At 52.5% G+C, this 21,220-nt stretch overlaps 2 protein-coding genes, 15 non-coding genes and 2 pseudogenes across 17 annotated transcripts; all 19 read right to left on the bottom strand.

The window, feature by feature from the left end:
- Positions 1 to 450: 450 nt before the first annotated feature.
- On the bottom strand, positions 451 to 569 carry LOC149368198 (5S ribosomal RNA). The gene has a single exon (XR_016287769.1). It is a non-coding gene; the product is annotated as a 5S ribosomal RNA (ribosomal RNA).
- Positions 570 to 1,115: 546 nt separating this feature from the next.
- On the bottom strand, positions 1,116 to 1,234 carry LOC149368199 (5S ribosomal RNA). Its single transcript, XR_016287670.1, has one exon. It is a non-coding gene; the product is annotated as a 5S ribosomal RNA (ribosomal RNA).
- A 546-nt stretch (positions 1,235 to 1,780) lies between these two features.
- On the bottom strand, positions 1,781 to 1,899 carry LOC149368200 (5S ribosomal RNA). The gene has a single exon (XR_016287770.1). It is a non-coding gene; the product is annotated as a 5S ribosomal RNA (ribosomal RNA).
- A 546-nt stretch (positions 1,900 to 2,445) lies between these two features.
- On the bottom strand, positions 2,446 to 2,564 carry LOC149368201 (5S ribosomal RNA). The gene has a single exon (XR_016287772.1). It is a non-coding gene; the product is annotated as a 5S ribosomal RNA (ribosomal RNA).
- Positions 2,565 to 3,109: 545 nt separating this feature from the next.
- Positions 3,110 to 3,228, bottom strand: LOC149368202 (5S ribosomal RNA). Its single transcript, XR_016287774.1, has one exon. It is a non-coding gene; the product is annotated as a 5S ribosomal RNA (ribosomal RNA).
- Positions 3,229 to 3,773: 545 nt separating this feature from the next.
- LOC149368203 (5S ribosomal RNA) lies at positions 3,774 to 3,892 on the bottom strand. The gene has a single exon (XR_016287673.1). It is a non-coding gene; the product is annotated as a 5S ribosomal RNA (ribosomal RNA).
- Positions 3,893 to 4,438: 546 nt separating this feature from the next.
- Positions 4,439 to 4,557, bottom strand: LOC149368204 (5S ribosomal RNA; annotated as a pseudogene).
- Positions 4,558 to 7,300: 2,743 nt separating this feature from the next.
- LOC149368205 (uncharacterized) lies at positions 7,301 to 9,433 on the bottom strand. The gene has a single exon (XM_089569830.1). The coding sequence runs from the start codon at positions 9,431 to 9,433 to the stop codon at positions 8,138 to 8,140; it is 1,296 nt and encodes a 431-aa protein (XP_089425956.1). The 3' UTR covers positions 7,301 to 8,137.
- A 561-nt stretch (positions 9,434 to 9,994) lies between these two features.
- Positions 9,995 to 10,113, bottom strand: LOC149368206 (5S ribosomal RNA). Its single transcript, XR_016287775.1, has one exon. It is a non-coding gene; the product is annotated as a 5S ribosomal RNA (ribosomal RNA).
- Positions 10,114 to 10,658: 545 nt separating this feature from the next.
- Positions 10,659 to 10,777, bottom strand: LOC149368207 (5S ribosomal RNA). Its single transcript, XR_016287776.1, has one exon. It is a non-coding gene; the product is annotated as a 5S ribosomal RNA (ribosomal RNA).
- A 546-nt stretch (positions 10,778 to 11,323) lies between these two features.
- LOC149368208 (5S ribosomal RNA) lies at positions 11,324 to 11,442 on the bottom strand. The gene has a single exon (XR_016287777.1). It is a non-coding gene; the product is annotated as a 5S ribosomal RNA (ribosomal RNA).
- A 545-nt stretch (positions 11,443 to 11,987) lies between these two features.
- Positions 11,988 to 12,106, bottom strand: LOC149368209 (5S ribosomal RNA). Its single transcript, XR_016287778.1, has one exon. It is a non-coding gene; the product is annotated as a 5S ribosomal RNA (ribosomal RNA).
- A 543-nt stretch (positions 12,107 to 12,649) lies between these two features.
- Positions 12,650 to 12,768, bottom strand: LOC149368210 (5S ribosomal RNA). Its single transcript, XR_016287780.1, has one exon. It is a non-coding gene; the product is annotated as a 5S ribosomal RNA (ribosomal RNA).
- A 546-nt stretch (positions 12,769 to 13,314) lies between these two features.
- Positions 13,315 to 13,433, bottom strand: LOC149368211 (5S ribosomal RNA). Its single transcript, XR_016287781.1, has one exon. It is a non-coding gene; the product is annotated as a 5S ribosomal RNA (ribosomal RNA).
- A 546-nt stretch (positions 13,434 to 13,979) lies between these two features.
- Positions 13,980 to 14,098, bottom strand: LOC149368212 (5S ribosomal RNA). The gene has a single exon (XR_016287782.1). It is a non-coding gene; the product is annotated as a 5S ribosomal RNA (ribosomal RNA).
- A 547-nt stretch (positions 14,099 to 14,645) lies between these two features.
- LOC149368213 (5S ribosomal RNA) lies at positions 14,646 to 14,764 on the bottom strand (annotated as a pseudogene).
- A 3,731-nt stretch (positions 14,765 to 18,495) lies between these two features.
- On the bottom strand, positions 18,496 to 19,709 carry LOC149368214 (uncharacterized). Its single transcript, XM_089569837.1, has one exon. The coding sequence runs from the start codon at positions 19,678 to 19,680 to the stop codon at positions 18,496 to 18,498; it is 1,185 nt and encodes a 394-aa protein (XP_089425963.1). The 5' UTR covers positions 19,681 to 19,709.
- Positions 19,710 to 20,290: 581 nt separating this feature from the next.
- Positions 20,291 to 20,409, bottom strand: LOC149368215 (5S ribosomal RNA). Its single transcript, XR_016287783.1, has one exon. It is a non-coding gene; the product is annotated as a 5S ribosomal RNA (ribosomal RNA).
- Positions 20,410 to 20,954: 545 nt separating this feature from the next.
- LOC149368216 (5S ribosomal RNA) lies at positions 20,955 to 21,073 on the bottom strand. The gene has a single exon (XR_016287784.1). It is a non-coding gene; the product is annotated as a 5S ribosomal RNA (ribosomal RNA).
- Positions 21,074 to 21,220: the final 147 nt, after the last annotated feature.

Here is a 21,220-nt window from a genome sequence, read left to right on the forward strand (position 1 = left end):
CCAATCGTGCAGTTACCTGCCCTGCGCTTTTCTCAGCCGTTCTGGCGAACCTAAACCACTGCGGCATGCACGGAAAGAGCAGCGGGAGCGAGCCTGTGTTGTTTACACATGGACCGGCAGTGGGTGCGGTGCATGTTGCGGTATGCGCATATTGTGCGCTTCTGCGCAGTGTTATGCGCACACTGGGCCTCCCAGCTATCTTGGGGCTTTGCTAGAGTTTAATCTGCAGTGTACCCGCCGCGGCAGACGTCAGAATGACAGCCGAGACGCCACGGGTTCGCTTCGAGTTTTGCCACAGTTTCGCGTCCGCACGTACTACACGTTGGACACGTTGCCGATGAGATTGTATTATCGATAACAAAATAACGTCACCTCCTATAGTTGCCTGAGACACTGCGCAACTATGACAGAAAAAAAAAACGTGAAGGGCGAATAAAAATGCAAAAGAAATGCCATCAGCACTCGGTGTTCCCAGGTGGTCTCCCTCCCAAGTACTGACCGAGCCCAATGCTGCTTAGCTTCGGTGATCGGACGAGAACCGGCGTATTCAACATGGTATGGCCGATGGCGAGAGACAGTGCTTTCCGAGTCTTTATGTACTGTGTTTGGCCCTCGAGGATGCAAAACTGCGCATGGATACTTCCCTCGCTCGTGGCAACAGCCGCCAAGCGTGCAGTTACCTGCCCTGCGCTTTTCTCAGCCGTTCTTGCGAACCTAAACCACTGCGGCATGCACGGAAAGAGCAGCGGGAGCGAGCCTGTGTTGTTTACACATGGACCGGCAGTGGGTGCGGTGCATGGTGCGGTGGGCGCATATTGTGCGCTTCTGCGCAGTGTTATGCGCACACTGGGCCTCCCAGCTATCTTGGGGCTTTGCTAGAGTTTAATCTGCAGTGTACCCGCCGCGGCAGACGTCAGAATGACAGCCGAGACGCCACGGGTTCGCTTCGAGTTTTGCCACAGTTTCGCGTCCGCACGTACTACACGTTGGACACGTTGCCGATGAGATTGTATTATCGATAACAAAATAACGTCACCTCCTATAGTTGCCTGAGACACTGCGCAACTATGACAGAAAAAAAAAAACGTGAAGGGCGAATAAAAATGCAAAAGAAATGCCATCAGCACTCGGTGTTCCCAGGTGGTCTCCCTCCCAAGTACTGACCGAGCCCAATGCTGCTTAGCGTCGGTGATCGGACGAGAACCGGCGTATTCAACATGGTATGGCCGATGGCGAGAGACAGTGCTTTCCGAGTCTTTATGTACTGTGTTTGGCCCTCGAGGATGCAAAACTGCGCATGGATACTTCCCTCGCTCGTGGCAACAGCCGCCAAGCGTGCAGTTACCTGCCCTGCGCTTTTCTCAGCCGTTCTGGCGAACCTAAACCACTGCGGCATGCACGGAAAGAGCAGCGGGAGCGAGCCTGTGTTGTTTACACATGGACCGGCAGTGGGTGCGGTGCATGGTGCGGTGGGCGCATATTGTGCGCTTCTGCGCAGTGTTATGCGCACACTGGGCCTCCCAGCTATCTTGGGGCTTTGCTAGAGTTTAATCTGCAGTGTACCCGCCGCGGCAGACGTCAGAATGACAGCCGAGACGCCACGGGTTCGCTTCGAGTTTTGCCACAGTTTCGCGTCCGCACGTACTACACGTTGGACACGTTGCCGATGAGATTGTATTATCGATAACAAAATAACGTCACCTCCTATAGTTGCCTGAGACACTGCGCAACTATGACAGAAAAAAAAAAACGTGAAGGGCGAATAAAAATGCAAAAGAAATGCCATCAGCACTCGGTGTTCCCAGGTGGTCTCCCTCCCAAGTACTGACCGAGCCCAATGCTGCTTAGCTTCGGTGATCGGACGAGAACCGGCGTATTCAACATGGTATGGCCGATGGCGAGAGACAGTGCTTTCCGAGTCTTTATGTACTGTGTTTGGCCCTCGAGGATGCAAAACTGCGCATGGATACTTCCCTCGCTCGTGGCAACAGCCGCCAAGCGTGCAGTTACCTGCCCTGCGCTTTTCTCAGCCGTTCTGGCGAACCTAAACCACTGCGGCATGCACGGAAAGAGCAGCGGGAGCGAGCCTGTGTTGTTTACACATGGACCGGCAGTGGGTGCGGTGCATGGTGCGGTGGGCGCATATTGTGCGCTTCTGCGCAGTGTTATGCGCACACTGGGCCTCCCAGCTATCTTGGGGCTTTGCTAGAGTTTAATCTGCAGTGTACCCGCCGCGGCAGACGTCAGAATGACAGCCGAGACGCCACGGGTTCGCTTCGAGTTTTGCCACAGTTTCGCGTCAGCACGTACTACACGTTGGACACGTTGCCGATGAGATTGTATTATCGATAACAAAATAACGTCACCTCCTATAGTTGCCTGAGACACTGCGCAACTATGACAGAAAAAAAAAAACGTGAAGGGCGAATAAAAATGCAAAAGAAATGCCATCAGCACTCGGTGTTCCCAGGTGGTCTCCCTCCCAAGTACTGACCGAGCCCAATGCTGCTTAGCTTCGGTGATCGGACGAGAACCGGCGTATTCAACATGGTATGGCCGATGGCGAGAGACAGTGCTTTCCGAGTCTTTATGTACTGTGTTTGGCCCTCGAGGATGCAAAACTGCGCATGGATACTTCCCTCGCTCGTGGCAACAGCCGCCAAGCGTGCAGTTACCTGCCCTGCGCTTTTCTCAGCCGTTCTGGCGAACCTAAACCACTGCGGCATGCACGGAAAGAGCAGCGGGAGCGAGCCTGTGTTGTTTACACATGGACCGGCAGTGGGTGCGGTGCATGGTGCGGTGGGCGCATATTGTGCGCTTCTGCGCAGTGTTATGCGCACACTGGGCCTCCCAGCTATCTTGGGGCTTTGCTAGAGTTTAATCTGCAGTGTACCCGCCGCGGCAGACGTCAGAATGACAGCCGAGACGCCACGGGTTCGCTTCGAGTTTTGCCACAGTTTCGCGTCCGCACGTACTACACGTTGGACACGTTGCCGATGAGATTGTATTATCGATAACAAAATAACGTCACCTCCTATAGTTGCCTGAGACACTGCGCAACTATGACAGAAAAAAAAAACGTGAAGGGCGAATAAAAATGCAAAAGAAATGCCATCAGCACTCGGTGTTCCCAGGTGGTCTCCCTCCCAAGTACTGACCGAGCCCAATGCTGCTTAGCTTCGGTGATCGGACGAGAACCGGCGTATTCAACATGGTATGGCCGATGGCGAGAGACAGTGCTTTCCGAGTCTTTATGTACTGTGTTTGGCCCTCGAGGATGCAAAACTGCGCATGGATACTTCCCTCGCTCGTGGCAACAGCCGCCAAGCGTGCAGTTACCTGCCCTGCGCTTTTCTCAGCCGTTCTGGCGAACCTAAACCACTGCGGCATGCACGGAAAGAGCAGCGGGAGCGAGCCTGTGTTGTTTACACATGGACCGGCAGTGGGTGCGGTGCATGGTGCGGTGGGCGCATATTGTGCGCTTCTGCGCAGTGTTATGCGCACACTGGGCCTCCCAGCTATCTTGGGGCTTTGCTAGAGTTTAATCTGCAGTGTACCCGACGCGGCAGACGTCAGAATGACAGCCGAGACGCCACGGGTTCGCTTCGAGTTTTGCCACAGTTTCGCGTCCGCACGTACTACACGTTGGACACGTTGCCGATGAGATTGTATTATCGATAACAAAATAACGTCACCTCCTATAGTTGCCTGAGACACTGCGCAACTATGACAGAAAAAAAAAACGTGAAGGGCGAATAAAAATGCAAAAGAAATGCCATCAGCACTCGGTGTTCCCAGGTGGTCTCCCTCCCAAGTACTGACCGAGCCCAATGCTGCTTAGCTTCGGTGACCGGACGAGAACCGGCGTATTCAACATGGTATGGCCGATGGCGAGAGACAGTGCTTTCCGAGTCTTTATGTACTGTGTTTGGCCCTCGAGGATGCAAAACTGCGCATGGATACTTCCCTCGCTCGTGGCAACAGCCGCCAAGCGTGCAGTTACCTGCCCTGCGCTTTTCTCAGCCGTTCTGGCGAACCTAAACCACTGCGGCATGCACGGAAAGAGCAGCGGGAGCGAGCCTGTGTTGTTTACACATGGACCGGCAGTGGGTGCGGTGCATGGTGCGGTGGGCGCATATTGTGCGCTTCTGCGCAGTGTTATGCGCACACTGGGCCTCCCAGCTATCTTGGGGCTTTGCTAGAGTTTAATCTGCAGTGTACCCGCCGCGGCAGACGTCAGAATGACAGCCGAGACGCCACGGGTTCGCTTCGAGTTTTGCCACAGTTTCGCGTCCGCACGTACTACACGTTGGACACGTTGCCGATGAGATTGTATTATCGATAACAAAATAACGTCACCTCCTATAGTTGCCTGAGACACTGCGCAACTATGACAGACAAAAAAAAACGTGAAGGGCGAATAAAAATGCAAAAGAAATGCCATCAGCACTCGGTGTTCCCAGGTGGTCTCCCTCCCAAGTACTGACCGAGCCCAATGCTGCTTAGCTTCGGTGATCGGACGAGAACCGGCGTATTCAACATGGTATGGCCGATTTTTTTTTTTTTTTTCTTTATTGCCTGGCTTTGACACAAAAAAACTGGACGACGCAAACAATCAACAAAAGACAATAACTATGTACACACGACTTGTGGTCAGCCAGCATAAATCTGGCTTCGTCCAATTAAAATTCACGCAACGTACAGAGCGGCTCTAGTCTTGAGAGCCACTCCGGAGGCTCCGCAGCGGCTTTCTGAATGGCCAGAAACATCTCCATACTTTCGCGAAAGTAAATTCTGGCAGGTCTTGCGTCACTGTCACAATGCCAGCCCGCCATTCTGGAGCGCCATATACAGTGGAGGCCTGTCAGCATTATTAAATCGAAAGGCACCCCATCCTCATTTTCAACACATAAGAACCGGATGCCATACGGGTCTAGTGGAAATTCTTTCTTTAATGTTCGCTGCAATACATCCCAAAAATAAACCCCTTCCCAACAGTGTAAAAATACATGGTCTATTGTTTCCGGCTTTCTGCAAATTAAACAGTGAGATCCCCAGGGTAAAAACAATTCCTTTCCCTCTAAAAATTTTTTAACCGGTAAGGTCCCGGTGTGCAACTTAAAAAAGAAGGTTTTTGTTCCAGGCGGCACCTGCATTTTTTTTACTCTCTTTAAAACATCTTTGCCTGGGCCTCCACTGTACACGGCCCTGTACAAGGGCTCGGGGAAAACTACATCGCACAAGGCACGGTACAGTTTCTTTCGTTTCACACTGGCCAGAAAGTCATTTGAAAACCGCGCGGAAAGAAACCTTACACTGGCTACGACTTCCCGGTAAAAACCGGTGACCCTACTATACACCTCAGCAGTTCCGACTATGTACTCTGGAAGTAGATGCCGCAGCCTAACTTGGCATACGGTACGCAAAAAAGGGTCTCTTGTGTCCCTAAAAAACAAAAAACGATTGACCAGCTGTCGCAAAAACAAATGGCCCAATCCCAACCCGCCGTCTTGTACTCGTCGGAACAGGTTGGTCCGGCTGCAGCGCTCCCATTCAGACGACCAGATAAAGACGGCGAAAATTCGGTGAAGCTTTTGAATACTTAACCGTGAACAGTGCAACACCTGCATTACATACCAGAGCCTGCTGATAAAGAACAGGTTGCAAACAGTGGCTCTGGCGAAAACTGACAAGGTCGTTCCTTTCCACTTATCAGCTCTCTCCCGTGTCTCTTTGACCTGTCCTGTCCAATAATGTTCACTGTCACGGTAAGCATCGAGCGGAACGCCCAAGTACTTATCTGGCGTTGTCGTCCAAGGCACGCTGGCAAACCGCTCAGGCGTAGATGCCCACCCGCCATGCCACAACCCAAGGCACTTCGACCAGTTAACCCCGCTGCCTGTAGCTTGGCTGAAATCGCGTACACATTGAACAGCCTCGCTTATGCCTCTCTTGTCAACGGCAAACACAGCAATATCATCAGCGTACGCCAAGAGCTTTACTTCGGCTGCTTGTAAAGTAAATCCGTTAATACTCCTGTTTTTCAGAATCTTTAAACAAAGGGTCTCCACATAAATACAAAATAAAAGAGGGCTGAGGGGACAGCCCTGGCGCACCGAACGCTGCACGCTAATGGGGGCCCCCAGACTCTTGTTAACGATCAATCTCGTCGTGCAGTTCCGGTATGCCAGGGCCACGCCCTCGCGGATAACAGAACCAACATTAACATGGTCTAATACTGAAAACAAAAGTTCATGGGCAACACAGTCAAAAGCCTTTTCCAAATCGATCTGTAGAATAGCCACCTGACCATTAGTGTCATCACATGTTTCTAAGACACTGCGCGCAACGTGAATATTTGTGAAAATAGACCGCCCTTTAATGCCGCAGGTTTGATGCGGACCAACTAATAAATGAATCACGGTCTGCAGCCTTCGTGCCAAAACCTTCATGTAAATTTTGTACTCGACGTTAGTGAGTGCTATGGGTCGGTATGCTGTTACCAATCGTAATCTGTCTATGTCGTCCGTCTTGGGAATAAGCACAGTATGGGACGACCCATAGGACGGAGGCAGTGCTTTTACTTTATAGGCTTCATTAAAGATTACCTGCAAGACCGGGGAAATTACATTTTTAAATTCTTTGTAGAATGCCGCGCTGAACCCGTCCGGTCCAGGCGACTTACCTGGGTTTAAACTGTCTATTGCTTGCTCAACTTCCCCTTGACTTATCTTCTGCTCTAATCTGTCTTTAGTTTCGTCGTCCAGACGCGGCATCTCGGCTAGAAACGAATCCTTAAATGCGATAACATCTACCGGATGCAATGCGAAGAGCGCCTGGTAATGCTCGAAAAAAGCTGCTTTGATATGATCGATGTCTGTTTTTGAAACACCTCCCCATTCTATTTCATGAATGTGATTTCTTTCCGCACGGGCTTTTTCCAAACCAAGCGCTCGTTTCGTTGGCGCTTCCCCTGCAGCCATGTCTTCTGCCCTTGCCCTCACCAGCGCTCCCCGATAACGGTCTTCCTCGATTAGCTCTAGCTTTTGTTTGGTTTTTCTTATGTCGTCCATCCATTTACCAGGCGCTAAGCATTCCTGTTTTAGCATCTTCTGAAGCAGTGCCTTTAGCTCCATTTCCTGTTGTTTTGCTTCATGACGTATACAGGTGGCTCTTTCTATGGCTTTTAATTTTAAACTTTCTTTAGTGAGCTCCCACTGCTGCCAAGTCCTCATATTGCTACTTGGTTCTATTTTTGCTATTTCTTCCCTTACAGCCCGGTTATAGAATTCGTCTTGAAGTAGCTTGTCATTTAACTTCCACATTTCCCACGTAAAACCATTCCCCTTCTTAATGATTCCTATACAGCATTGAACCAAACAGTGGTCAGAAAAAGAAACCGGCATTACTTCATAACTATTGCATTTGGGTATAGTATCCGCAGATGCATAAATGCGGTCTAGCCGTGCGTGACTTGTGCCCTCGAATCGTGTGTATCTTACAGCACGCGCACCTTCAAGACACTCTGCCACATCCTCGAGGTTGCAGTTCACAATCATTCGTAACAACACTTCAGTGCTTTTGTCTCGGAAACCTCGGACGCTTGTCTTGTCGCGCGCACTAAGGACACAGTTGTAATCGCCCATGACAATCAGCTGTCTGTCTGTGCAGAGCCGTTCTCCGATACTTTCAAAAAACGATGCTCGGCCATCAACCGCATTCGGGGCGTACAGGCAAACAATGCGCCAGTCAGTGTTACAGAGCGAGAAATCAATGGACACGTATCTGCCCGTCATGCACGAATGGTGACCGTGCACCTCTAGCCCAGGTAACTTCCTAACGAAAAGAACACAACCCGCCGATGTGCCCACAGCGTGGCTAACGACGGCAAAATATCTAGACGTGAAACGTCGCACCATGCTCCCGGTCTCTTCCTCACCGTCGACTTTCGTCTCCTGCACTGCCAGTATATCGATATCTTGCTCCGTTATGAGTCGGTACAGCTGGCTTTGTTTTCTTTTACCTGCCAGGCCTCTGACGTTTAGGGTGGCGACTTTAAACGGAGTTGCAGAAGCCATTTTAACTTAGGAAGAAGAGACCGAAAGCACGGTGCTTACCTCCCGCGCCTAGCATGTCGCTAGACGATGCCGTCGCCGCCGGTGTCATCCGGCGAGAGCACGTGCTCCTGGTCAGGAGGCGCCTTGTCGCCGCCACGCTTCTCAACCAGGACCTTTGGGCGCGGCCGCAGACTGGGCCGTCGTGCTTGCGGCGTCTTTGTCGGTGGTTCCTCGACGCTGGGCTCTGTTGCCTTGTCCCCGTCGGGCTTCGTCTCGGCGTGCGGACGCTTCGCAGGGGTAGTGATACCAGTAGCCATGCGCGCGTCGGCCTTCTCGTCGTGGTCTCCGCTCACCGCCTTCGATACCACATCCACTGGCACTGGCGGGTTCGCTCTGTCCTTGGCTGTCTCCAGAGGTGTTAATGACGGGTCACTAACTGGCGGCCCGCTCTCCTGTGAGACCACGGTGTCGGTGCCGCTACTCGCAACAGCTGGCTGAACCGCCGCCCCCTCCGTTTTGCCCGTGTCGTCGGCACCGCTCGCTGCTTCCTCTGCTTCGACGACGTCCATCAGTTCTGCGGAGTCGCTCGCTGCTACATGCCCGGTAGCTGACGCGTAGGTACGAACGCAGTCAGCCTCCGAGTGTCCATAGCGTCGGCATTTCGAACACCTGGGCACCTTGCAATCGCGGCGAACGTGCCCCGTGCCGCCGCAACGAAGGCACTGCATCGGCCGCCCCGGAACTACCACGAGAGCCAACTCGCCAGCGACTCGTACCTGGTGAGGCAGGTCGTCCACCTTCACGCCTGGCTTCAGTTTCAGGAGCACGGTCCTCGTGGTGGAGCCCTTCTCCTTCATGCCCGCGACGCGCCAACGCTCCCGGGTTACCTCGGTCACATTGCCGAACGCCGCGAATGCAGTCCGGATGTCCTCGTCGGCGACGCCGTGTAGCATCCAGTGGAGGCGCAGCTTGACCTGGTGGTCTTCTGGGTCAAAAACGATGCAGCGGCGTCCCTTCACTTCCAGCTCCTTCATGGCGGCCAGTTTCTTTGCGGCGTCAGCACTGCTGAAGGTCACCGCCCACACATGGTTTATCTGGTACGCCCCCAACGCCACGACGTCGGGAAGCGCACCAACGTTATCGAGGGCGTCTCTGAAGTCTTCGACCCTGTAGGGCCTCACACGCACGTCCCCGTGCAAAAAAACCGTGTTTAAAACAACACGTCCGGTGGGCAGGGTAGGCAGAACGATCTCGTAATCCTTATCTGCGTTGCTGGTAAACCTGTTTCCGCGGCCGGCACCGGCCGCTATCGCCGCTCCGTGGGAGCCCATGATTCTGCGTCCGTCACGCTCGGTGGCTGGAAGTAGAATGTACATGGTATGGCCGATGGCGAGAGACAGTGCTTTCCGAGTCTTTATGTACTGTGTTTGGCCCTCGAGGATGCAAAACTGCGCATGGATACTTCCCTCGCTCGTGGCAACAGCCGCCAAGCGTGCAGTTACCTGCCCTGCGCTTTTCTCAGCCGTTCTGGCGAACCTAAACCACTGCGGCATGCACGGAAAGAGCAGCGGGAGCAAGCCTGTGTTGTTTACACATGGACCGGCAGTGGGTGCGGTGCATGGTGCGGTGGGCGCATATTGTGCGCTTCTGCGCAGTGTTATGCGCACACTGGGCCTCCCAGCTATCTTGGGGCTTTGCTAGAGTTTAATCTGCAGTGTACCCGCCGCGGCAGACGTCAGAATGACAGCCGAGACGCCACGGGTTCGCTTCGAGTTTTGCCACAGTTTCGCGTCCGCACGTACTACACGTTGGACACGTTGCCGAAGAGATTGTATTATCGATAACAAAATAACGTCACCTCCTATAGTTGCCTGAGACACTGCGCAACTATGACAGAAAAAAAAAAACGTGAAGGGCGAATAAAAATGCAAAAGAAATGCCATCAGCACTCGGTGTTCCCAGGTGGTCTCCCTCCCAAGTACTGACCGAGCCCAATGCTGCTTAGCTTCGGTGATCGGACGAGAACCGGCGTATTCAACATGGTATGGCCGATGGCGAGAGACAGTGCTTTCCGAGTCTTTATGTACTGTGTTTGGCCCTCGAGGATGCAAAACTGCGCATGGATACTTCCCTCGCTCGTGGCAACAGCCGCCAAGCGTGCAGTTACCTGCCCTGCGCTTTTCTCAGCCGTTCTGGCGAACCTAAACCACTGCGGCATGCACGGAAAGAGCAGCGGGAGCGAGCCTGTGTTGTTTACACATGGACCGGCAGTGGGTGCGGTGCATGGTGCGGTGGGCGCATATTGTGCGCTTCTGCGCAGTGTTATGCGCACACTGGGCCTCCCAGCTATCTTGGGGCTTTGCTAGAGTTTAATCTGCAGTGTACCCGCCGCGGCAGACGTCAGAATGACAGCCGAGACGCCACGGGTTCGCTTCGAGTTTTGCCACAGTTTCGCGTCCGCACGTACTACACGTTGGACACGTTGCCGATGAGATTGTATTATCGATAACAAAATAACGTCACCTCCTATAGTTGCCTGAGACACTGCGCAACTATGACAGAAAAAAAAAACGTGAAGGGCGAATGAAAATGCAAAAGAAATGCCATCAGCACTCGGTGTTCCCAGGTGGTCTCCCTCCCAAGTACTGACCGAGCCCAATGCTGCTTAGCTTCGGTGATCGGACGAGAACCGGCGTATTCAACATGGTATGGCCGATGGCGAGAGACAGTGCTTTCCGAGTCTTTATGTACTGTGTTTGGCCCTCGAGGATGCAAAACTGCGCATGGATACTTCCCTCGCTCGTGGCAACAGCCGCCAAGCGTGCAGTTACCTGCCCTGCGCTTTTCTCAGCCGTTCTGGCGAACCTAAACCACTGCGGCATGCACGGAAAGAGCAGCGGGAGCGAGCCTGTGTTGTTTACACATGGACCGGCAGTGGGTGCGGTGCATGGTGCGGTGGGCGCATATTGTGCGCTTCTGCGCAGTGTTATGCGCACACTGGGCCTCCCAGCTATCTTGGGGCTTTGCTAGAGTTTAATCTGCAGTGTACCCGCCGCGGCAGACGTCAGAATGACAGCCGAGACGCCACGGGTTCGCTTCGAGTTTTGCCACAGTTTCGCGTCCGCACGTACTACACGTTGGACACGTTGCCGATGAGATTGTATTATCGATAACAAAATAACGTCACCTCCTATAGTTGCCTGAGACACTGCGCAACTATGACAGACAAAAAAAAACGTGAAGGGCGAATAAAAATGCAAAAGAAATGCCATCAGCACTCGGTGTTCCCAGGTGGTCTCCCTCCCAAGTACTGACCGAGCCCAATGCTGCTTAGCTTCGGTGATCGGACGAGAACCGGCGTATTCAACATGGTATGGCCGATGGCGAGAGACAGTGCTTTCCGAGTCTTTATGTACTGTGTTTGGCCCTCGAGGATGCAAAACTGCGCATGGATACTTCCCTCGCTCGTGGCAACAGCCGCCAAGCGTGCAGTTACCTGCCCTGCGCTTTTCTCAGCCGTTCTGGCGAACCTAAACCACTGCGGCATGCACGGAAAGAGCAGCGGGAGCGAGCCTGTGTTGTTTACACATGGACCGGCAGTGGGTGCGGTGCATGGTGCGGTGGGCGCATATTGTGCGCTTCTGCGCAGTGTTATGCGCACACTGGGCCTCCCAGCTATCTTGGGGCTTTCCTAGAGTTTAATCTGCAGTGTACCCGCCGCGGCAGACGTCAGAATGACAGCCGAGACGCCACGGGTTCGCTTCGAGTTTTGCCACAGTTTCGCGTCCGCACGTACTACACGTTGGACACGTTGCCGAAGAGATTGTATTATCGATAACAAAATAACGTCACCTCCTATAGTTGCCTGAGACACTGCGCAACTATGACAGAAAAAAAAAACGTGAAGGGCGAATAAAAATGCAAAAGAAATGCCATCAGCACTCGGTGTTCCCAGGTGGTCTCCCTCCCAAGTACTGACCGAGCCCAATGCTGCTTAGCTTCGGTGATCGGACGAGAACCGGCGTATTCAACATGGTATGGCCGATGGCGAGAGACAGTGCTTTCCGAGTCTTTATGTACTGTGTTTGGCCCTCGAGGATGCAAAACTGCGCATGGATACTTCCCTCGCTCGTGGCAACAGCCGCCAAGCGTGCAGTTACCTGCCCTGCGCTTTTCTCAGCCGTTCTGGCGAACCTAAACCACTGCGGCATGCACGGAAAGAGCAGCGGGAGCGAGCCTGTGTTGTTTACACATGGACGGGCAGTGGGTGCGGTGCATGGTGCGGTGGGCGCATATTGTGCGCTTCTGCGCAGTGTTATGCGCACACTGGGCCTCCCAGCTATCTTGGGGCTTTGCTAGAGTTTAATCTGCAGTGTACCCGCCGCGGCAGACGTCAGAATGACAGCCGAGACGCCACGGGTTCGCTTCGAGTTTTGCCAGTTTCGCGTCCGCACGTACTACACGTTGGACACGTTGCCGATGAGATTGTATTATCGATAACAAAATAACGTCACCTCCTATAGTTGCCTGAGACACTGCGCAACTATGACAGAAAAAAAAAACGTGAAGGGCGAATAAAAATGCAAAAGAAATGCCATCAGCACTCGGTGTTCCCAGGTGGTCTCCCTCCCAAGTACTGACCGAGCCCAATGCTGCTTAGCTTCGGTGATCGGACGAGAACCGGCGTATTCAACATGGTATGGCCGATGGCGAGAGACAGTGCTTTCCGAGTCTTTATGTACTGTGTTTGGCCCTCGAGGATGCAAAACTGCGCATGGATACTTCCCTCGCTCGTGGCAACAGCCGCCAAGCGTGCAGTTACCTGCCCTGCGCTTTTCTCAGCCGTTCTGGCGAACCTAAACCACTGCGGCATGCACGGAAAGAGCAGCGGGAGCGAGCCTGTGTTGTTTACACATGGACCGGCAGTGGGTGCGGTGCATGGTGCGGTGGGCGCATATTGTGCGCTTCTGCGCAGTGTTATGCGCACACTGGGCCTCCCAGCTATCTTGGGGCTTTGCTAGAGTTTAATCTGCAGTGTACCCGCCGCGGCAGACGTCAGAATGACAGCCGAGACGCCACGGGTTCGCTTCGAGTTTTGCCACAGTTTCGCGTCCGCACGTACTACACGTTGGACACGTTGCCGATGAGATTGTATTATCGATAACAAAATAACGTCACCTCCTATAGTTGCCTGAGACACTGCGCAACTATGACAGAAAAAAAAAAACGTGAAGGGCGAATAAAAATGCAAAAGAAATGCCATCAGCACTCGGTGTTCCCAGGTGGTCTCCCTCCCAAGTACTGACCGAGCCCAATGCTGCTTAGCTTCGGTGATCGGACGAGAACCGGCGTATTCAACATGGTATGGCCGATGGCGAGAGACAGTGCTTTCCGAGTCTTTATGTACTGTGTTTGGCCCTCGAGGATGCAAAACTGCGCATGGATACTTCCCTCGCTCGTGGCAACAGCCGCCAAGCGTGCAGTTACCTGCCCTGCGCTTTTCTCAGCCGTTCTGGCGAACCTAAACCACTGCGGCATGCACGGAAAGAGCAGCGGGAGCGAGCCTGTGTTGTTTACACATGGACCGGCAGTGGGTGCGGTGCATGGTGCGGTGGGCGCATATTGTGCGCTTCTGCGCAGTGTTATGCGCACACTGGGCCTCCCAGCTATCTTGGGGCTTTGCTAGAGTTTAATCTGCAGTGTACCCGCCGCGGCAGACGTCAGAATGACAGCCGAGACGCCACGGGTTCGCTTCGAGTTTTGCCACAGTTTCGCGTCCGCACGTACTACACGTTGGACACGTTGCCGATGAGATTGTATTATCGATAACAAAATAACGTCACCTCCTATAGTTGCCTGAGACACTGCGCAACTATGACAGAAAAAAAAAAACGTGAAGGGCGAATAAAAATGCAAAAGAAATGCCATCAGCACTCGGTGTTCCCAGGTGGTCTCCCTCCCAAGTACTGACCGAGCCCAATGCTGCTTAGCTTCGGTGATCGGACGAGAACCGGCGTATTCAACATGGTATGGCCGATGGCGTGAGACAGTGCTTTCCGAGTCTTTATGTACTGTGTTTGGCCCTCGAGGATGCGAAACTGCGCATGGATACTTCCCTCGCCCGTGGCAACAGCCGCCAAGCGTGCAGTTACCTGCCCTGCGCTTTTCTCAGCCGTTCTGGCGAACCTAAACCACTGCGGCATGCACGGAAAGAGCAGCGGGAGCGAGCCTGTGTTGTTTACACATGGACCGGCAGTGGGTGCGGTGCATGGTTCGGTGGGCGCATATTGTGCGCTTCTGCGCAGTGTTATGCGCACACTGGGCCTCCCAGCTATCTTGGGGCTTTGCTAGAGTTTAATCTGCAGTGTACCCGCCGCGGCAGACGTCAGAATGACAGCCGAGACGCCACGGGTTCGCTTCGAGTTTTGCCACAGTTTCGCGTCCGCACGTACTACACGTTGGACACGTTGCCGATGAGATTGTATTATCGATAACAAAATAACGTCACCTCCTATAGTTGCCTGAGACACTGCGCAACTATGACAGAAAAAAAAAAAACGTGAAGGGCGAATAAAAATGCAAAAGAAATGCCATCAGCACTCGGTGTTCCCAGGTGGTCTCCCTCCCAAGTACTGACCGAGCCCAATGCTGCTTAGCTTCGGTGATCGGACGAGAACCGGCGTATTCAACATGGTATGGCCGATTTTTTTTTTTTCTTTATTGCCGATTTTGACGTACAAATCAAGAGGTTACAAGAAATAAAACATGGCGGCCACACTTCGGCCGACACGACTTTAAAATTTTTTGAGCGACATTAATCCATCTAGTACAGTTATCCATTGTGGTGGATCAGGCAGTGCGTTGTACACATTTCTTAAGCGCACAACGCTCTCAATGAAATGTTCGCGAACCGGGCGAACAACCAAGTCCGCGTGTTCAAACTGCATTCGTGTTTTCCACACCGCGTGGAGGCCCAGGACCATAATGAGGTCATAAGGTATTTCCTCTGAGGGATTCACAGGCAAGAAACGTATGCCGTACGGATCCAGGGGTAACTGTTTTTTTAAAGTTCTTTGGAGTACATCCCAATGAAAGATCGGGTCCCAGCAGTCTAGAAATACGTGTTCTATTGTTTCGGGTTTCTTGCATAAAAAGCAGTCAGTGTTCCAGGGAATGAAGAGTCCTTTATCGTGAAGCCAGGTCTTAACTGGGAGGGTGTTTGTATGTAACTTGAAAAAGAACGATTTGGCGGAGGGTAGTATAGGCATTTTCTTCACTCTTTTTAGGACGTCCTGTCCTGGGCCACCGCGATGTGGAGAACGGTACAAAGGTACAGGGAGCATGACATCTACAAGGTCTCTGTAGAGTTTTTTCTTTGTAACGGTTGACAGGTACTGCTGGGAAAAACGTACATTCAACAGCCTATACGATAAAACAACTTCATGCAGGTATCCAGTCACCCTTCCGCACATATTTTGCACAGACGAGACTACGAATCCAGGCAGAAGTCTATACAGTCTTACTTGTATAACTGTGCGCAGGAAGATATCATTCTGATCTCGTAAAAAAACAAAGCGTGCCACAATTTGTCGCAGAAACAAGTGAGCCAGGCCAAGACCTCCTTTCTTTACAGGCAAAAACAAATTCGTTCGACTGGACCGCTCCCAAGTCGAGGCCCAAATAAAAATAGCAAAAACCCGATGCATTTTTTGAATGCTCATCCTCGCCGCACACAACACATTCATGACGTACCAGATTTTTGATATCAAAAAAAGGTTGCAGACAGTGGCTCTAGAAAACATCGACAGTTGCTTGCCTTGCCACCCGTTCGCCTTTTCTTTAGCCATCAAGGCTTGATCCCTCCAGTACGGTTCAGGGTCGCGATAATTTCCGAGAGGCACACCAAGGTACTGCGTTGGCACCATTGACCAGGTGAGCCGACAAAAGGCTTCTGGTGTGTCCACCCAATCGCCATGCCAGAAGCCATGACTTTTATCCCAGTTTATCTGGGCTCCACTCGCATCACAAAACTTCTCGACGACATTAGTTGCCTCTCTAATGCTATCTTTGCTGGCGCAGAACACCGCGATGTCATCCGCGTACGCCAGAATTTTGACTTCGGCAGCCTGTAGTCTGTAACCTGTTATGCGCGCATTATGTTCCATCGCCAGACAGAGTGGCTCAAGATAAGCGGCAAACAGCAGTGGTGAAAGGGGGCATCCCTGCCTCACCGACGAGAGCACGCACAAGCTATCAGTGAGCTCACCGTTAACAATAATACGCGTTGTACATTTTTTGTACGCCATCGTGACGCCTTCCGTAATCACACTGCCCACATTCGTGTGTTCAAGTATGCAGAGCAATGCCTTGTGCGAGACACGGTCGAAGGCTTTTGCCAGGTCAAGCTGCATCATCGCGACGTGATCGCCCAGCACGTCGCAACACTCGAGCACGCTTCGAGCCACGTGCACATTCGTCGCGATAGTGCGGCCTTTAATGCCACAAGTCTGGTGTGGTCCAACCAACTTCTTAATAACACCTTGCAGTCGCTTTGCTAGAACTTTGGTGAATATTTTATAGTCGACGTTAGCAAGAGTTATTGGGCGATATGAGCCTGGCAACAAACGCTTCTGAGCATCATCACTCTTCGGGATTAGCACGATATGCGAGGTTGTGAAGGACAAGGGTAGTCTTTTCTGGTCATACGCTTCGCTAACAACGTGATAAAGAACTTGGGCAACCTCAGACCGGAAGGTTTTATAGAAAATGGCCCCTAAGCCATCCGGCCCAGGTGCTTTCCCGACTGCCAGCTCATTTATTGCGCATTCTATCTCACTTGGTGTGATTGGTTGTTCTAGCTGTGTCCTTACTTCTTCGTCAAGCTTTGGCATCAACGGAAGGAATTCTTTTTGGAAACAATCTTTAAGGTCCCGTGGATGGCTTAGAATTTCTTTAAAGTGCTCGGCAATCGCATGCTTAATTTCGTTTCTGTTAGACGTGACGTTTTCACCTATAGCTAGTTGGCGGATTTCTTTTTGACATGCGTATCTTTTTTCATCTGAGAGAGCCCGCTTGGTTGGCATTTCTCCCGCCCACAGCTTCTCGGACCTTGATCTCACTACTGCCGCCTTGTACTTCTCCGAATCTATCCGTTCAAGTTCAGTTTTCACTTCCTTTATTCCTCTAACACACAGACCAGGTTCGACATTCTCCATACTAACAAAGAACTGCAGTTGCTGGCGAAGCTTTGTCTCTGCTTCTTTCTGATTGCGTCGAATGACACTACTTCTTTCAATAGCCATTGTTTTTACTTTCTGCTTAAAATCTTCCCAACGAATGGCGTAACTTTCTGGCTCGCTTGCAGTCAAATGTTTCAATTCTTTCGTTACAGCGTCGACAAAAGCTTCGTCATCCAACAGCTGCGCATTCATTTTCCACAAGTCCCAGCTAAAGATTCGTTTCCTCTGCGTCTTTCCAAAGGCGGCCGTTACCAAGCAGTGATCGCTGTATGCGATGGGTTTCACTTCGTACTCGCTACACATTGGTATCAATTCGGCAGAGACATATAATCTGTCTAACCTTGCATGGCTGTCTTGCTGGAAGTGTGTAAACTGCGGACGAGTACCGCTGGCGAAAACGCTACCAATGTCTTCAAGGTCATATTCGTGCACAAGTGTATTAAGAAATTCTGCACTCTTGTCACGAACACGCGAATGTTTTGCGCGGTCATCAACATTGCAAACACAGTTAAAATCGCCTAGCAGTATTATCACTTTCTGACAGTTTAGGTACGCCTCGAGCCTTTCAAAGAATGCCCGCCGTTCCCTGTCAATATTCGGCGCGTATACACAGATGACGCGACACTCCAATTCGCCAAAGACGATATCAGCGATTAAGAGGCGTCCACTGTCACATGAAAATACTGACTGCACGCAGATTCCAAAGTTGTTGCGTATGAATATGGCGCAACCACCTGATCCACCAATCGCGTGAGAAATACACACATCGAAATGAGCACGAAAATTGGACACCATTCGGTCGGTGAGCTCCTGGCTCTCAATTTTTGTCTCTTGGATTCCCACTATATGTAAGTCATTATCTAAGAGAAGGCGACTAAGCTGACATTGTCGTCGTCTTGCTCCAAGGCCCCGTACGTTTAACGTCGCTACCCGTAGCGCTCTTTCGATATTAACCGCCATGGTTACACGGTAGAATGGTGCCCATTACAATAGCCCAAGGGTCTGTGGTCATGATACTGTGGCGATAAGCACGTCGAAGGCCAGGAAAAAAAAATGAAACTCTAACCAACAAAAAAGGACAGTCCAAGTAAACTTGGCACCTCTTTCCAAGCCCGAACACGAAAAACGAACCGCTCATGATGAGGGCCATGGCGTTTACGGAAACCCCTCCCAACCCACCTTAGCTGGACAAACTAAATTTACGGGGGCGGTTTACCCGCCTGCCGCGAATCGACCGGAATGTTCGGTCGCGGCTTCAAGGTAGACCTCCGCATACCTGGGGCTTTGGTGGGTGGCTCGTCTCCGCCCCCGCCGTCCTCCTTCGTCCCAACGCTAAGGGTCTTGTCGTGTGGTCGTTTCCCCGCCAGCAGGCTGGCTGAAGCGCTAAGGATGTCCATAACCTCGGGTTCTGAGGTGCTGGGAGCCGCTTCATAATCAACTGAGGTTTTCAGCTCGGCGCTCACAGCTGTCGAAGAATCCTGCGAAGGCGGTTGATGCTGCTCTGCAGTAACCGCTTCGGTTCCGGGTTGCTCCTGCTGCGGCAGTGGAATCACCGTATTTTCGGCTACCTCCGTTCTTGCACTTGCCACCGATGCTGCATCCTCCATGTCCGCCTCGTCCATGAGCAGGTTTGAGGCGTCGTCGGTGGTTGTCAGTCCTGTTACGCTGGCATACGTCCGCTCGCACTGGCTGCTCTCATGACCGAAGCGTCGGCACGCACTGCACTTGGGGATGCGGCAGTCGCGACGAATGTGGCCCGTGCCACGGCACCGAAGGCAGAGCGGAGCCCTGCCTGGCACGACCACGAGGGCCAACTCTCCGGCGACGCTCACCTGGTGCGGCAGGTCGTCCAACTTTACGCCCGGCTTCAACTTCAAGGTGACCAGTCTGGTAGTTGAGCCCTTATCTGCTAGGCCATGCACCCGCCACCGCTCTCGGCCGACGTCTGTGACCTTCCCGTACGGCTCGAAGGCAAACCGTACGTCGTCGTCGGGCACGCTGTGTAGCAACCAATGCACTTTCATGCGAACGTCCTGGTTGGCAGGATCAATTACGATACAGCGGCACTTTTTCACCAGCAGCTCACCCATGCCGACAATCTTTTTCACCGCATCTTCGTCCTTGAAAGTCACCGCCCACACATGGCTCATGCGGTAGGCTCCGAGGGCAATCACTTCCGGCAGGAGCGATAACTCGGCGAGCGCATCGCGAAAATCTTCTGCCCGATACGGGCGGGCCCTAACATCACAGTGTAGAAAAACGGTGTTCAAAACAAAACGCCCTGTTGGCAAACTAGGCAAAACAACTTGGTACTCATTGTCTGAAGCAATATTCCTGTTACCGCGGCCCTGCTGGGCCGCTGAAGCCGCTCCTACGGAGCCCATGACACACACGTCCGTCACGCTCGGTGGCCGGAAATGGAATCCAAACATGGTATGGCCGATGGCGAGAGACAGTGCTTTCCGAGTCTTTATGTACTGTGTTTGGCCCTCGAGGATGCAAAACTGCGCATGGATACTTCCCTCGCTCGTGGCAACAGCCGCCAAGCGTGCAGTTACCTGCCCTGCGCTTTTCTCAGCCGTTCTGGCGAACCTAAACCACTGCGGCATGCACGGAAAGAGCAGCGGGAGCGAGCCTGTGTTGTTTACACATGGACCGGCAGTGGGTGCGGTGCATGGTGCGGTGGGCGCATATTGTGCGCTTCTGCGCAGTGTTATGCGCACACTGGGCCTCCCAGCTATCTTGGGGCTTTGCTAGAGTTTAATCTGCAGTGTACCCGCCGCGGCAGACGTCAGAATGACAGCCGAGACGCCACGGGTTCGCTTCGAGTTTTGCCACAGTTTCGCGTCCGCACGTACTACACGTTGGACACGTTGCCGATGAGATTGTATTATCGATAACAAAATAACGTCACCTCCTATAGTTGCCTGAGACACTGCGCAACTATGACAGAAAAAAAAAAAACGTGAAGGGCGAATAAAAATGCAAAAGAAATGCCATCAGCACTCGGTGTTCCCAGGTGGTCTCCCTCCCAAGTACTGACCGAGCCCAATGCTGCTTAGCTTCGGTGATCGGACGAGAACCGGCGTATTCAACATGGTATGGCCGATGGCGAGAGACAGTGCTTTCCGAGTCTTTATGTACTGTGTTTGGCCCTCGAGGATGCAAAACTGCGCATGGATACTTCCCTCGCTCGTGGCAACAGCCGCCAAGCGTGCAGTTACCTGCCCTGCGCTTTTCTCAGCCGTTCTGGCGAACCTAAACCACTGCGGCATGCACGGAAAGAGCAGCGGGAGCGAGCCTGTGTTGTTTACACATGGACCGGCAGTGGGTGCGGTGCATGGTGCGGTGGGCGCATATTGTGCGCTTCTGCGCAGTGTTATGCGCACACTGGGCCTCCCAGCTATCTTGGGGCTTTGCTAGAGTTTAATCTGCAGTGTACCCGCCGCGGCAGACGTCAGAATGACAGCCGAGACGCCACGGGTTCGCTTCGAGTTTTGCCACAGTTTCGCGTCCGCACGTACTACACGTTGGACACGTTGCCGATGAGATTGTATTATCGATAACAAAATAACGTCACCTCCTATAGTTGCCTGAGACACTGCGCAACTATGACAGAAAAAAAAAACGTGAAGGGCGAATAAAAATGCAAAAGAAATGCCATCAGCACTCGGTGTTCCCAGGTGGTCTCCCTCCCAAGTACTGACCGAGCCCAATGCTGCTTAGCTTCGGTGATCGGACGAGAACCGGCGTATTCAACATGGTATGGCCGATGGCGAGAGACAGTGCTTTCCGAGTCTTTATGTACTGTGTTTGGCCCTCGAGGATGCAAAACTGCGCATGGATACTTCCCTCGCTCGTGGCAACAGCCGCCAAGCGTGCAGTTACCTGCCCTGCGCTTTTCTCAGCCGTTCTGGCGAACCT

The sequence above is a fragment of the Amblyomma mixtum genome, chromosome 1 (genome assembly GCF_055824585.1).
Source record: "Amblyomma mixtum isolate Tamu chromosome 1, ASM5582458v1, whole genome shotgun sequence".
NCBI classification, from domain to species: domain Eukaryota; kingdom Metazoa; phylum Arthropoda; class Arachnida; order Ixodida; family Ixodidae; genus Amblyomma; species Amblyomma mixtum.

Excerpts from the sequence above, each read along its gene's own strand:
- LOC149368205 (XM_089569830.1), bottom strand. The coding sequence starts at position 9,433 with ATGTACATTCTACTTCCAGCCACCGAGCGTGACGGACGCAGAATCATG.
- LOC149368214 (XM_089569837.1), bottom strand. The coding sequence starts at position 19,680 with ATGGGCTCCGTAGGAGCGGCTTCAGCGGCCCAGCAGGGCCGCGGTAAC.